Raw genomic sequence first — 12,781 nt, forward strand, 5'->3', positions numbered from 1 at the left:
CCTTCACTGGGGGCCCTGCTTTCTAGGAGTGTGGCCACTTGTAAATGATGTTCTGTGAATTTGTTCTTTGTCTTTTGGTTGGATACTCTACTGTCTGGCTACTGTGTCTCTTCCTCTTAGGGGCTAAGTTCATCTCCTACTTGGAGCACATCCTGAAGACAGATGTCTGTCTGTCTTTCTTTCCTTTTTTTTTGGCTGGTCCTGGGTTTTGAACTCAGGGCCTGGCATTGTCCTTGAGCTTTACCCAAGGCTAGCATTCTACCACTTGACAATGCATGGCAATTGCTTGAGAGTTTTGAGGGTGCTGTCTTTTGTCTCTTGTCTTCTAGACTGGTGTCAAGCTGTCTGAAGCCGTCCTGATTCCCAATATTCCTGCGTCATTTTTTTTCCTCCTCTTTCAAAGCTAGAACCTTTTGTTTAAGTATTCTGAAATTTCACAGCGCTGCTCCTGGTGTGAGGTGCTGTCATTGATGGACTGAACAGTTTTTCAGTAAGGCAACTTGTATCTGTCAATTTTGGAGAGTTTTCTAGAATTGTTTTGTTGCTAATTTTTTTCCTGTCTGTTGTTTCTTTCTCTAGCTCCTATTCAGATGAGTAAGCCTATTCTTGTTATCCATCTTGTCTCCACCCATTGTCTCACCACTCTTCCAATCCCCAGATAACCACTAGTCTACTCTTTACTTCTAAGAGATTGACATTTTATATGTGAGAACATGTGCTAGTTATTTCTGTGTCTAACTTAATGTCCCCTAGGCTCTTCCATGTTACTACAAATGGCATTTCATTTAAAAAAAAATTTTTTTTTGCCAGTCCTGGGATTGAGCTCAGGGCCCGAGCACTGTCCTTGGACTTTCTCAAGGCTAGAGCTCTAACATGAGCCTCAGCACCACTTCCAGCTTTTTTTTTTTTTTTTTTTTTTTTTTTTTGCCAGTCCTGGGCTTGAGCTCAGGGCCTGAGCACTGTCCTTGGACTTTCTCAAGGCCAGCACTCTACCACTTGAGCCTCAGCACCACTTCCAGCTTTTTGCTATGTATGTGGGGTACCGAGGAATCGAACCGGGGTCTTCGTGCATGCTAGGCAAGCACTCTATCACTAGGCCAAACTCCTGGCCCCGGCATTTATTTTTATGCCTGAATAATACTCCATTGTGTGTATATATACATACATATATATATATATATAAATAAATTCATCCTTGATAGATACCCAGGTTGATTCCTTACCTTAGCTATTAAGATTAGTGCTTTAGTTAATCAACACTAATAATCTGGGAATGCAGATGTCTCTTGATAGCAAAATGTCCTTTGATAGTGAAATTTCTGAATCATAGCATAGTTCTGTTTTCAGTAGTCTACTAAGTTTGATATTTCTACTAGCGTGATTGTTATTTCTAAAAATGAGCTCGTTTTATTCTCTGACTGCTCTTGTTTAATAGCATCATATTCCTGTTTCATAGACATACTATCACCTCTGTGCATAAAGTCTGCTACCTCCTGTTCTTTTTGTTATGATTTGTTTGGGTTTGGTGTGTTTGTTCTGGTCTGTATTTTCCAAGTTAAAGGCTTTCCTTGAATGTGTGGTTGTCCCTACTTGTTCTTTTTGGGTTAAGAACATGGAACCAGGGCTGGTAGGGTTCTATGGTAGAACTCTTGCCTGGTAAGTTGAGGCCCTGAATTCAAACCTTGGTATGGGCAGGGGAAAGCCAACCAACCAACAATGAAACATCCAAAAAAACAAACAGATTAGGGGACTATCTAGGTGTGGTGGCTAAATACATGTCTGTAATCTCAGCAGCTGAGAGGTGGAAAAAGATGGGTTGAGAGATTGAGGCCAGCCTGGGCCACATAGTGAGACCCTGCCTCAAAATAACAGAAGAACGTGGAGGAAAAGCTCAGCACAAGGCGAGGCTTGTAACTTTCAGACCCATATTGGTGGACCAATCATTTTCACCCCATTTGGGTATCAGTGTAAGCGTTGGCCTTTTTAGGCCTTTTCTCTTGGACTGCTAAGATTCTCCAGGAAGGTGGCAGGTCTGGCTGTCATTGTCTTCCAGTCCAGTGGGCGGTTCTCCTCTGCTCCCAGAGGTGCCAGGACATTGCCACCTCCTTATTTTCTGCCCTCCAGGGAATAGGAACCATGGGGGAGGTAGATTTGGGGATCACTTTTTTCATCAGCATCTTGTTTTAGCACAGGCATCCTCTCCCCTAGTCTCGGAGTACCTGGTGCTATGTCAGGTGATGTCCAACCTTATGATTTACATCTTCTGAAATAATTGCTGCTGGGTTAGGAGCATAGTAAAATGTAGTGCATGGTCAATCCCAGCTCATTTCCACTACAGGTTTTGTTGTGGGGTGCTGAGGATGAAGTTGGGGCCACTGAGCGACACCCCAGCCCTCCACAGCACCTCCATAATCAATGATGGTGACCATATCGCTGATGACACGAGACATTTGTACATTGTTCTAAACGCCATGAAAAAGTATCAGGCTGGAAATAGAAGCTTACTGGTGAAGCGATTGTATAGAGAGATTCCCTTCTTGAATACTTGTTTGTTAAACATGACATTTGAAATATGATGTAAAAAAATCAATGTTAATAAAATCTTTAAAACAAAAAAAAAAACTTGGTAAGAACAATAGGGCACTTGGTGAAGATTTTTTTTTTTTTTGCCAGTCCTGGGATTGTACCAGGGTACCGAGGAATCGAACCCGGGTCTTTGTGCATGTAAGGCAAGCACTCTACCACTAGGCCAAACTCCCGGCCCCAGGTGAAGATCTTTTGTGGTGGTTTTGTGTCCTTGTCCTCGGCCTGAGTAAGAAGGGTTCTCTTTGTGTTAGGGCCAGCAGGGCCATAAGACATGGTGGCACCTGCTGCTGGGTTGAGGCAATGGTCCAGATCAGGCTTCTTCCCATGGCCTGCTCCCTGGGAGAACAATGGAACTGTCAAGGCAGGTAGGGCTGATTTGTGTCCAGGCCTGGCACCTTGGCCACAGGTGTAGACTTGAGTGGCCTCCCCTGGCTGGTTTTAGTGAATGCTGAATGATTTTGAGGGTCACTTACATGGCTAGACCATCGGGCAACACAGAGGGACTAGGATTGACCCAGGTCAGCTGTGTTCCGTAGGGACAGTGCATGCAGTGCGGATGCCCGGGGTCTGGGAGGAGGAAGAAGCATTTCCCCTTTCCCTTCCGGGGCGTTTGCCTTCGAGGTCAATGCCCTATGATGTTCTGCTACCCGTGCTAGCTTCCTGCCTCTCCCCACTGAAGACAGAGGCTCCAACAGGGCTCCCCTCACAGAACCTCAGCAGAGGAGGCGCCCCTTGGGTGTCTTTAGGCCTCCAATTCCTATTGCTTACTTTTGTGCCTGGTGTCTTCTGCCTCATTTGGGGGCCTCTGATGGAACCCGGCTTTGTCAGCTTGACATCCCCCACTGTCTGTCTGGTACCCCCGCCCCCATGCCTGTGGGCTCTCAGCAGCGTGGCAGGTCAGAGGTAGAAGATCAGAGCTAGGATATGGTGCCCAACAACTAGCTCAGCTCTCCTCATGTTCTGATGAGGAACCCGAAGGCCAGAGAAGCCCATCAGGGTCCCAGCTCGCAACTGCTGGCTTCGTGTTGAATGTTGTTTCCAACTAGTGTGCTTCTGCCTGTCAGCTTCTACCTCCAAAAGGCTTGCATTTGGGATGATTGGAGATGATTGTCTGTCTCACAAGTAGGAGCTGGGCTCTGAGGAGAAATGGCTGACCAGGGGCTGGGAGTTTGGCCTAGTGGTAGAGTGCTTATCAAGCATGCACGAAGACCCAGGTTCGATTCCTTGGTACCACATACTTAGAAAAAGCCGGAAGTGGTGCTGAGACTCAAGTGGTAGAGCTCTAGCCTTGAGAAAGTCCAAGGACAGTGCTCAGGCCCTGAGCTCAAGCCCAGGACTGGCAAAAAAAAAAAGAAAAAGAAATGGCTGACCTATAGTAGATGGAAGCCATGTAGAGTTCTGGGTGGATGGGGTCTCTGGTGGGCTCAGGAGGGTTGTTTCTGTGGGATGGTGTTAGTGGGGGGCTTAGCTTTGCAGTGAACTGAGCCCTAAAAGCTTCAGAATCAAGAGTCAAGTTCATTCCTTGGCCTTGCCCTTACCATTTGAGCTTTAGGTTCTAGCTGTAAACGAGGAAAGTAGGAGAAGCTGCCCCAGTGAGGACAGAGTGTCACATGCTCACATGGTATCTACCACAGAGCTTCTCTCACGGGTGTCCACCCTCTCAGGTACTGGGTGACCTGCCTTCATTAAGCCCAGCCTGAGGCCACGGAGAGGGGTGTGGAAAATAACACAGCATATCAGGGGCCTACAGACTCCAAGTCATCCTAGCAGAACTGGGCTTTTAACTTCTGGGGCCCTTCCCATCTTGCACCTCAGAAATGTTCCTCCCAGCAAAAGCTTCCTCTGGCTGCATCCAGTGCAGAACCAGTGCGGGCACCTGCCCCCAGGTCGGGGTGGGGGGGGGACCCTGGTTGGCTCTGGGGAGGGCCTGGCCTGTGCCGTCTCCAGGCTCCTGGTTTTCCAGGGAGCCCTGGCTGGAGGGGGAGGGGAGCAGGGAAGCAGAAAGGGGGAACTGGAAGGGGAAGGGTGTGGGTGGCCCTGATCCAGCCGCCTCCTACTTTCCTGCCTCTGCCAATCTCCTCCCAGGCAGGCTCACACTTGGGCTGGGGCTTGGCTGGGGCTTGGCGCTCTCCCTGGGGGTGGGATCTAAGGAACTGCTGGCTCCAGTGAAGGGGTTGATACAGCAAGCACCCCCCCACCCCCAGTTGTGGCTGGAGGCACAGGCTTTGTGATTTCACTGGCTTGGTCTCCACCTGGAGCAGAGAAGAAGAAAAGCCCCTAAAATTCAGCCAGGCGGTTTGGGGGGACTACTCAAGCCCAGCAGTTCTGAAGGGGAATGAAGTCATTTCTGGGGTCGGGTGAGAGAGCCAAGCTGGCCTCCTTCCTCAACATCCCTGCCCCCTTCTGCCAAGGCCCTGGAGCACAGCAAAGGGGGCTGATGCCCATAGTCACACGGGTTCCGGCCTCTGCAGGGCCCAGGCTCTAGTCCTAAACGCAAGGTGACATTCATTTCACTACATCCTGTGACTGCGTCTCACTTCCTCCACGTGGCAAGAGTGGTGGGGGTGGGGGTCGGGTGAGGACAGATTAGAAGGAAAATGTAGTCGGGCTGGGGGCCTCTGGGGGAGGCTGGGGTTTCCCAGGGGCGGGCTGGGGCGGGAGGGAGAGTGTGGGAAGTGTTCAAAGGGTAGAACAGCCGTGAATGAAGAGAAGGGAGGAGCAGGAGGAGGCTGGAAGGCCCAGAAGTGGCCCCCACTGCGCCGCCGGCCTCCACCGCAGTGCTTGGAGGCTCTGGGATGGTCATCGCCTCCAGCTGGGCTTGCCTCAGTTTCCCACTCCCTGATGGGGCTGGGAGGAGGAGAGAGGTCAGAGACAGGGTCCTCCCTGGCCAGTCTGGTCCTGGGCTGGGGACCCGGAGGGGCCTGGGTCAGGTAGGCCCTGGGTCCTGAGCGCCACTCTGCTGACCAGCTTCTCTTCCTCACAGGCGGAGCCACTGGGGAGCCCAAACCCCCACACCGACAAGGCAGCAGCGCACCCGAGGACTTCACTGGGAATCTATGTTTCAGTTTTAACTCTTACTTACCAAGACCACAATAACTCCTTCCCCGAAGCCTAGCAGCCTCTCAACCCCTCAAAGCCCCAGCCTGCCTCCCACCGCCCAGCTGCCCGCCATGCCCTCCAGCGGCCCCAGCGACACCAGCAGCTCCGCTGCCGAGCGGGAGGAGGATCGTAAGGTGAGTGGCCACCATTCTTCTCTCTGGGGACCCTCTGGTGAGTGTCTGGGGGGGGGGGTCCCACTCTTTTAGTGAGGGGAAGGCTGGCACATTACTCAGCCCGCACACCAAGTGGTAGGACACCTCTGGGCCTACCAATTGGGGGAAATAGAGATGGGACATTTGGGTGGTGAAATAGGGATCTGGACCAAGGGGTCCAGCTCCAGGACCCCGACTTTCAAACCACCTTGGTGTTTGTTGGCACAGGCTGGAACCTGGGTTTGTGTAGCTGAGAGGGGTTGGCCTTCATCCTGCTGTCCCTTAGCTTCCTGGGGTGCTGTGGGCATGTAGTGAACCGCCCACCACACACACATGCAGGCACGCAGCTACCTGCTGTGTTGGGTGCTTAGGCCAGGCCACGGGCATTGGTGGCCCTTGGAGAGGGTGACACTCCACCCTCACTCCGGGCTCCCAGGGACCTCATTGTGTCATCTTGGATGCACCCGTGTGAGGGATGAGCTCTTCACCCTTCAGCCAAACCACTGATTGGCTTAAGTCCCTGAAAGGGGATTTTTATCAGATGGTGGGAAGCCCTTCGGGTCCCTAAATGCTGTCTGGGGACCTTCCAAGCCAGGGCCTCCCATGGGGAGAGCTGCCACCAACTGCAGCACTTGGGCTCTGTGTCACTGTGAAGGAGGAGTCAGTGGTCACCTCTCAGGGAAGCTGTGACAGGCAGGGTGGGCTTTGCAGTCCCAGTCTCCTCAACCTAGCCTCTGGAGGGGTGAGATTCTGCCCCATCTAGGAGAGCAGGGCCTGTTCAGGAGACCAGGGTGTTCAGCAGACACCAGGGGCGGGGCCCTGAGTGCTCTGCTATCCCCCACTCTACAGGAGTCTGCTCTGCCACTGGCCTTCTGACCTGGTCCTTAGGTCCCCTCCCACACGCTCCGCTTCTTCCCCAGCCCACTCCTTCTTGAAGCAGCCTCTGTGTTCTAGGTACCTTCCACCCATGGTTCCATTTGTCCTTGGGAACATCCTGGGACAAATGGAGTAAGACAGATGGCCCTGGATTTCCGCAGGGGATTCGAACACAGCCACACAGTGGTAGGTCCAGACGAGAGTCTAGCCCCTCTCCTCCTGGGTCTGAGCCCTTCCCCAGGCCCTGTGTGGAGTCCTGCTCTGAACATCCACCTGGCACAGAGCTGCCTGGGCCCCTCCACAGTGCCACAGCGGGAGGTGAGGAGCGGACATAGTCAGGCAGAACGTGTTGGGAACCCTGTGGCCAGGCCCTGGCCAGGATGCCTAGGGCTCAAAGTCTGCCCCCTTCTTTCTGTCCAGATTAGCCCACAGGCTCTCTGGGCTACACTTGGCTCAGAACTTGAGCAGGCCCCAAACCTAGGGCCACCATGTCCAGGACACCTGCAGCTTCTTGTGCACCTGGTGATAGCAGTGGCCGTAGTGATTTCCCTTTACCCCTCGAATCTGGCTTTGTTTCTCTGTATGACTGGGTTTCTCTGGGTCTTCCCTACCTAGAGTCCCACATAGCCCTGGTAGACCAGGGCTATCCACCATCACCTTGTCACGCTAGCAGTTACTAGTTGGCTACTCCCACAGCTGGGACAAACTCCCCTCTCCCATGCCTGGACTATGTCACCCCCCCTCCCCCCCCTAGAGAAGGAATATTGTTCAAGCTAGGCAGAAGACCCAGGCCCCACGCCCAAGGAAACTTCTTCCTGGAGATGTAACTTCAGGCTATCTGGGCTTGTGTTTGTTCAGCTGGAAAATGGGAAGAGTAACTCGAGCCTTGCCTGTGGTACAGGGTGGCAGTGCAAGTCAGATGAGGTCACAGGCCTGGACTCATGGGCATAGAAGTGCCCTGCAGACAACAAAGTCTGGTCCAATTATGAGGGATTACGATTGCTATTATTATCTACCCATAGTAACTGCTCTGGCTCAAGTGGCAACAAACATACACCCAGCCCAGATCCCAGAACTGATAGGGAGTGCATACTCATGTTGGCAGAGGTGATGATGCCAAAAGACGGAGCGATCTGGACCAGGGCCGGGGCCAGCCAGGCCTCCTCCTCAGCCACCTACACCCACAGTGTGCATGTTGGCTTACCTATTACACCTCTAGCACCCTGGTCTGTCTCCAGCAGAGCCAGGAGCTGCCTGAGAAAGGTGAACACGGACACCAACAAAGCTAGGCCTAGGGCAGGGACACCGCCTAGCTACTGACAGGACAGAGCGCTTTAGTGCAGCCCAGGAAGCTACAGAGGGGCCTGGCACAAAGGAGCTGTCTGATGCGCCCCAGGGAAGGGCCGTAGCTACCTGCTAGCTACACTGGCTAGCCTTATCTGCTCTTCCAGCCTTGCCCTGTAGCCTCTAGGCCTCAGTTGAGGCCTTCCTGGGTTTCCAGGCTTTTGTTTATGCCTGTGGTGGCCCTTGCCCTGACTTCTCTGGGAAGGATCTTGGGATTACAGCTTGCAGTAGATCAGTGGTGGTTAAGCATGAGCCTCAGCCCAGCCATGCCAGCATGTGACATCACGCCCTGCTAGAGTCATACCTTAAGCAGCTTCCAGAGGATTCTGTCACCCATTAATATTCGAGAACTCACTGGTATCCCCAGATATAGCTGGCAGGCAGACTTATCCCCTTTCCTTGGTGTAGACCCCCAGAGCTCAGGAAGTATTATGTATAGAGAGGAAAATAGCTCTGGCCCTGCACAGAGCCAGGGTCAGAAAGGCGGGGTGCAGAGATCAGAGCGGTAGGTGGAGGTGATCTATGGGTGAGAGTGCCCTAGCAACAGCCCCTCCATTCTGCCATCCACGGAGCAGCCAGGATGGCGCTGCTTGGAGGAGGCTGAGTCGCAGGGCTGTGGTTGGACCAGGCAGTTGGTACATATGGCCATGGCAGAGGAAGGGTATGCATGGGGGAGGTAAACACTTACAGAGACCATGAGCATCTGGGGTCTCAGATCTCTCCTCCGTGACCCCTCTCCTCTGACCTTGGAAACAATGATCAAGATGCATTCATTGAGCAATATCTGTTGGATTATGTACATATTATTTTATGATCTGTTCAAATTGCCCATTTAGGTCCTGGTGTTTTTCATTGTTCTTTCTTAGTAAGGACTAAAGCGAGCTCAGAGAAATTAAGGTACTTGCCTGAAGTCACACAGCTAGTAAGTGTTGAGCCCTAAGCAGCCTGTACTGTTGGCTTCCGTGTTCTTCAGGCTGCCTCCCTGAGGGAGAGGGATGGAGTAGAGAGCTCTTCCCGTACAATGCTCTGTGGACCGGCTCGTGTTTCCCTGGCTGCAGGTTTACAGGTGTTTATTTAGACTAAAGCTGAGGCGGTCAGAGAGAGTCTCCTCTTCTGTAACAGTGTTCTTGCTCTAGGGTGAATGGTGAGGACACTTCACCCAGCATGACCCCGTGCAGGTGCACACACACACACACACACACACACACACTCCAGACAAATCTCTTCAGTAAAGACACTGCTGTGGACATGGCTTCTTGCCCTTCTTTCCTCTTTTTTGGACACACTGCTTGTTTATTCTTCTCTTCCTCCCTCCATTCCTCTCTCCTTTTTTTCAGATTTAAATGCCTTTCCATGCACACGACACATGGTAGAGCTCCACACGTCTGCTGGGGGAGCTGAGTGATGTTCCTGGGACATCTAGTAGAGGATAGTGATGAGATACAGAACTGGCCATGGCCACCAGGGCTCTGGAGCAGGGGAAGGGGAGGGGCTTTCACACAGTCCTGTGCTTCCGCAGAGAAACTTGTGCTGGCCATGTGTATATGTGCAAGTGTGTGTCTGTACTTGTATATACTGTGCCTCTGGCCAGGCTTGGACCCCTTTCTTTCCTTCCTTTCCCTACCCTTCTCCCTCCAAGCCCAGCCCAGGGCCTGGCACGTGCTGATTTCCCTTGGGCTCTGAGCACTTCCTCTGCACTGGCCCATCAGCTCAAGAGCATCCTTGTGTGTGTGTGGTGGGGGGGGGGGAGGTGTCCTCACAGACCATTCCAGGGAGCACTCTGCCTACTGCACTTAGATGTCTCGCATAGTCACAGCACTGGCTATCACTGTAGAGTCATTTAAAGAGAATCCTTTAAAGGACATTTGAGAAGCTCCAGCAGAAGGGCTTCCCCTGGGAGCACAGTGCAGCGCAGTGCCAGGGGAGCTGGTGGGCGCTCAGACACGCTCAGCCCACCCAAGCGGACCCAGACAGTTGGCATTGGGCTTCAGATTGTTGGAAATTCTCTTCTGTTAATCACCATTAGATGTCAAGTGCAGTTAGCCATGCAGTCAGTATGGTCTTGGGTGCGGTCAGCTGGGCTCTGGAGACAGACCTGCCTTTGAGCCTGCACTCCAGTGACTCAGCAGCATGAGTGCCCAGCACAGAATGGCCCCCGATGGGCCTGAGATGTTTAAAAGAGATGGTGCTTGTTAGAACTCACGGACCTGGTATGTAAGAAGTTAACTATGTGCTTTATTTCAATAACTGTCAATCACTTACATATCTATCTGCTGCCCACCTCTCTGCCCAAGTGGGGGTATGGGGCCACTGTAGTCCTTCATATTTCAGGACTTAGTGAAGCCTAGAGAGGATGGCCTGGTGTGTTTAGAAGAAGCTTCTCTCTTCAAGTCCTCAGACCCAAGAGGTCTGAGGTCCCTGTGCCTGTTGAACAGGGGCCTACCTTCTTCTCCAGGCAGGCGTCATGGGTACTTCCAAAGGTCTGCATGAGAGACTAGGGCTGAGACCATGAATCTTGCTCTGAATGGCTGGGAGAGATTTGAGCCTGGCCCAATGGAGAAGACTGGGTCTCCTGGAACCAAGATGTCGGGTAATGTGGTATGGGAAGCTGGACTCAGCTGTGCAGAAAGGAGCTGGAGCTGGAGTAGTGTCCTAGACAGTTAGCAACCAGGCCTTTCCTCTCTGGCGAACCTTAGCTGGGCCCAGGAAGCCAGGTCCTGCCCCGTAGCTACCTCTGCAAAGAGCTAGAAGGCAATGAGCAGTATTGCCTGTCACCATCCACCTTCACATGTGCAGAGCAGAAGGGCTTGCATAGCAAAATGCTCAACAAAGGAAGCGACTGCTAACATTATTCCCACTTTACAGATGAAAAACAGGGGATAAGAGAAGTTATGATCCTGACTAGAGTTACATGGCTACAAAGAATGTTACCTGGACTCTTCTTCTCTGTTAAGCCATCAGTGTAGTCAGGGCGGGCTGCTGGAGCAGACAAGACTGGGCTTGGTGCCCAGGTAGCCTGCTTCCAGCAGGGCAGTGGGCATATTCCATGCTGGCTTTGCGCATGGCATCAGCTATAGCCTTGTCTGCATGTCTCTCCCTCTAGACTGAATTTTGTTTGCTTACCTCCATGTCCACTACACAGTAGGCACTCAGATGGTTTTTTATGCATGCCCCTGAGCTTGACTGGCAGTGGGGATGAGAATCGGCCCGCTGTGCCCTAGTCTTCCTTTTAGCAATGGGTAAGGGCTTATAAAAAGGTAGACGGTTCAGCTGGTGAAGGCAGGACTGATTTTTTGCAGGAGGACCCAACCATTTTCAGTCACTTAGCACTTGTGAAGCATCTGCTGTATGCAAGTATCCAATGTTGTGAGGAACTCAGAGGGACCACTAAGAAATAGCATTCCCCCTCCCAAAGGGAAGTGTCTACCACGGATGGTGTGAAATCAGCGAGTGTTTGTTGAATATTGAATTATTGAAATGAGCAGTTCATAAGCTTGGATGGGTGAGGCCAGAAAAGTAGGGGGCTTTCTCAGTGAGTCCTAGAACTCCCACTCTTCAGCCTCTGGCCCTGCCTCTCCAGAGCCCCCTCTATGGGAAGGGCCTGGATATGCACGTGACTATGTCTGCATGTGCCATGCGTGCTTTGTGTGGGTCTGCAGTCTGGTGCTCAGGCTGCCCAGGTCAGGGCTCTGCTTGCTACAGAAGCCAATTCAGTTCACAGAATTCCACAACCACAGACAGTCCATGGGAGGCCAGCCAGCCAGCTGGCAAAAGCTGTACATGCTTCCGGTCCCTGGGGGCCCAGGCAAGTGGCTGGCTAGATCCGGCAAGTTCATCCCCTCAACTCACACACCAACTTGAGACATCTGCTCAGCGGATGCCAGGTCAGTAGCATCCGGTTTAAGAACTGAAAGGAGCACGTATGCGTTTCTGGATATCTCTGGGTGAGAGCTTTCCAGGAGGAGGGGCAAGGTTGTATCTAGGCAAAGCAAGGCAGGGGTGTGCATCTGTGTGCGTGTGAATGTTAGTGGGTGCCCTTACCAGGCATGGCCTGCCTGTGGTCATGTGTGTGTGTGCTCTGGTGTAGAGCGTGGCATAGGCTATTATGGTGACCTATGGCAGGTTGCAATGGAAAGACTCATGGGCTTAAAAGATTGAAATTTTGGCTCTGTAGCTTTTCTTCCTGACTGTGACTCTGTGAGTCAGATAACCTCTCTGAATACCAGATTTCCCACCTGTGTAATGGAAAAATAAAATTATAGCAGCTCTGCTTTCTGTAAAGTATAAGAATAAAATGGAATAACATATGTAGAAAGGCTTTGTTAATTACCCTGCACTCTACAAATGTGAGAGATTATTATCATCATAGGCAGCTCATCCGAATGAGAAACTGTGTGTAGCTTAAAATTACCCATCCAATGAGCTACACCACAATGTAGGTCAAATCCTCAGTAGTTTAGAGGGAGGCCGATGGGAACCACTTAATCCTATTGGCCAAAGTGAAGGTTCTTTGAAAGCCACAAAGACTTACATAAACATAATTGACAATTATGTTTAAGCTTAAAAAGTTACATTGTAGGTTTGGCATGGTGATTCATAACCTGTAATCTCAGCATTCAAGAGACTGAGGAAGGATTATCTCAAAGTGTAGGTCAGGGAGACCATGACAAAAATGAATGAATGGATGAATGAATAGTAGTATGTCTTAGTTTTCCTGTTAACAG

The 12,781-nt window shown here is 51.6% G+C and overlaps 1 protein-coding gene across 2 annotated transcripts in view; it reads left to right on the plus strand.

The window, feature by feature from the left end:
• Positions 1–12,781, plus strand: part of Dnmt3a (DNA methyltransferase 3 alpha) — a 98,079-nt gene that overhangs the window by 22,122 nt on the left and 63,176 nt on the right. For both annotated transcript variants that reach the window (XM_090337343.1, XM_090337344.1), the window contains exon 2: positions 5,570–5,819. In XM_090337343.1, coding sequence (XP_090193469.1) covers positions 5,757–5,819 — 63 coding nt within the window. In that variant the 5' untranslated portion in view covers positions 5,570–5,756. The remainder of the gene's footprint in view (positions 1–5,569; positions 5,820–12,781) is intronic.

Source organism: Megascapheus bottae, chromosome 7, assembly GCF_031878675.1.
Source record: "Megascapheus bottae isolate mThoBot1 chromosome 7, mThoBot2.hap1, whole genome shotgun sequence".
Classification (NCBI taxonomy): Eukaryota; Metazoa; Chordata; class Mammalia; order Rodentia; family Geomyidae; genus Megascapheus; species Megascapheus bottae.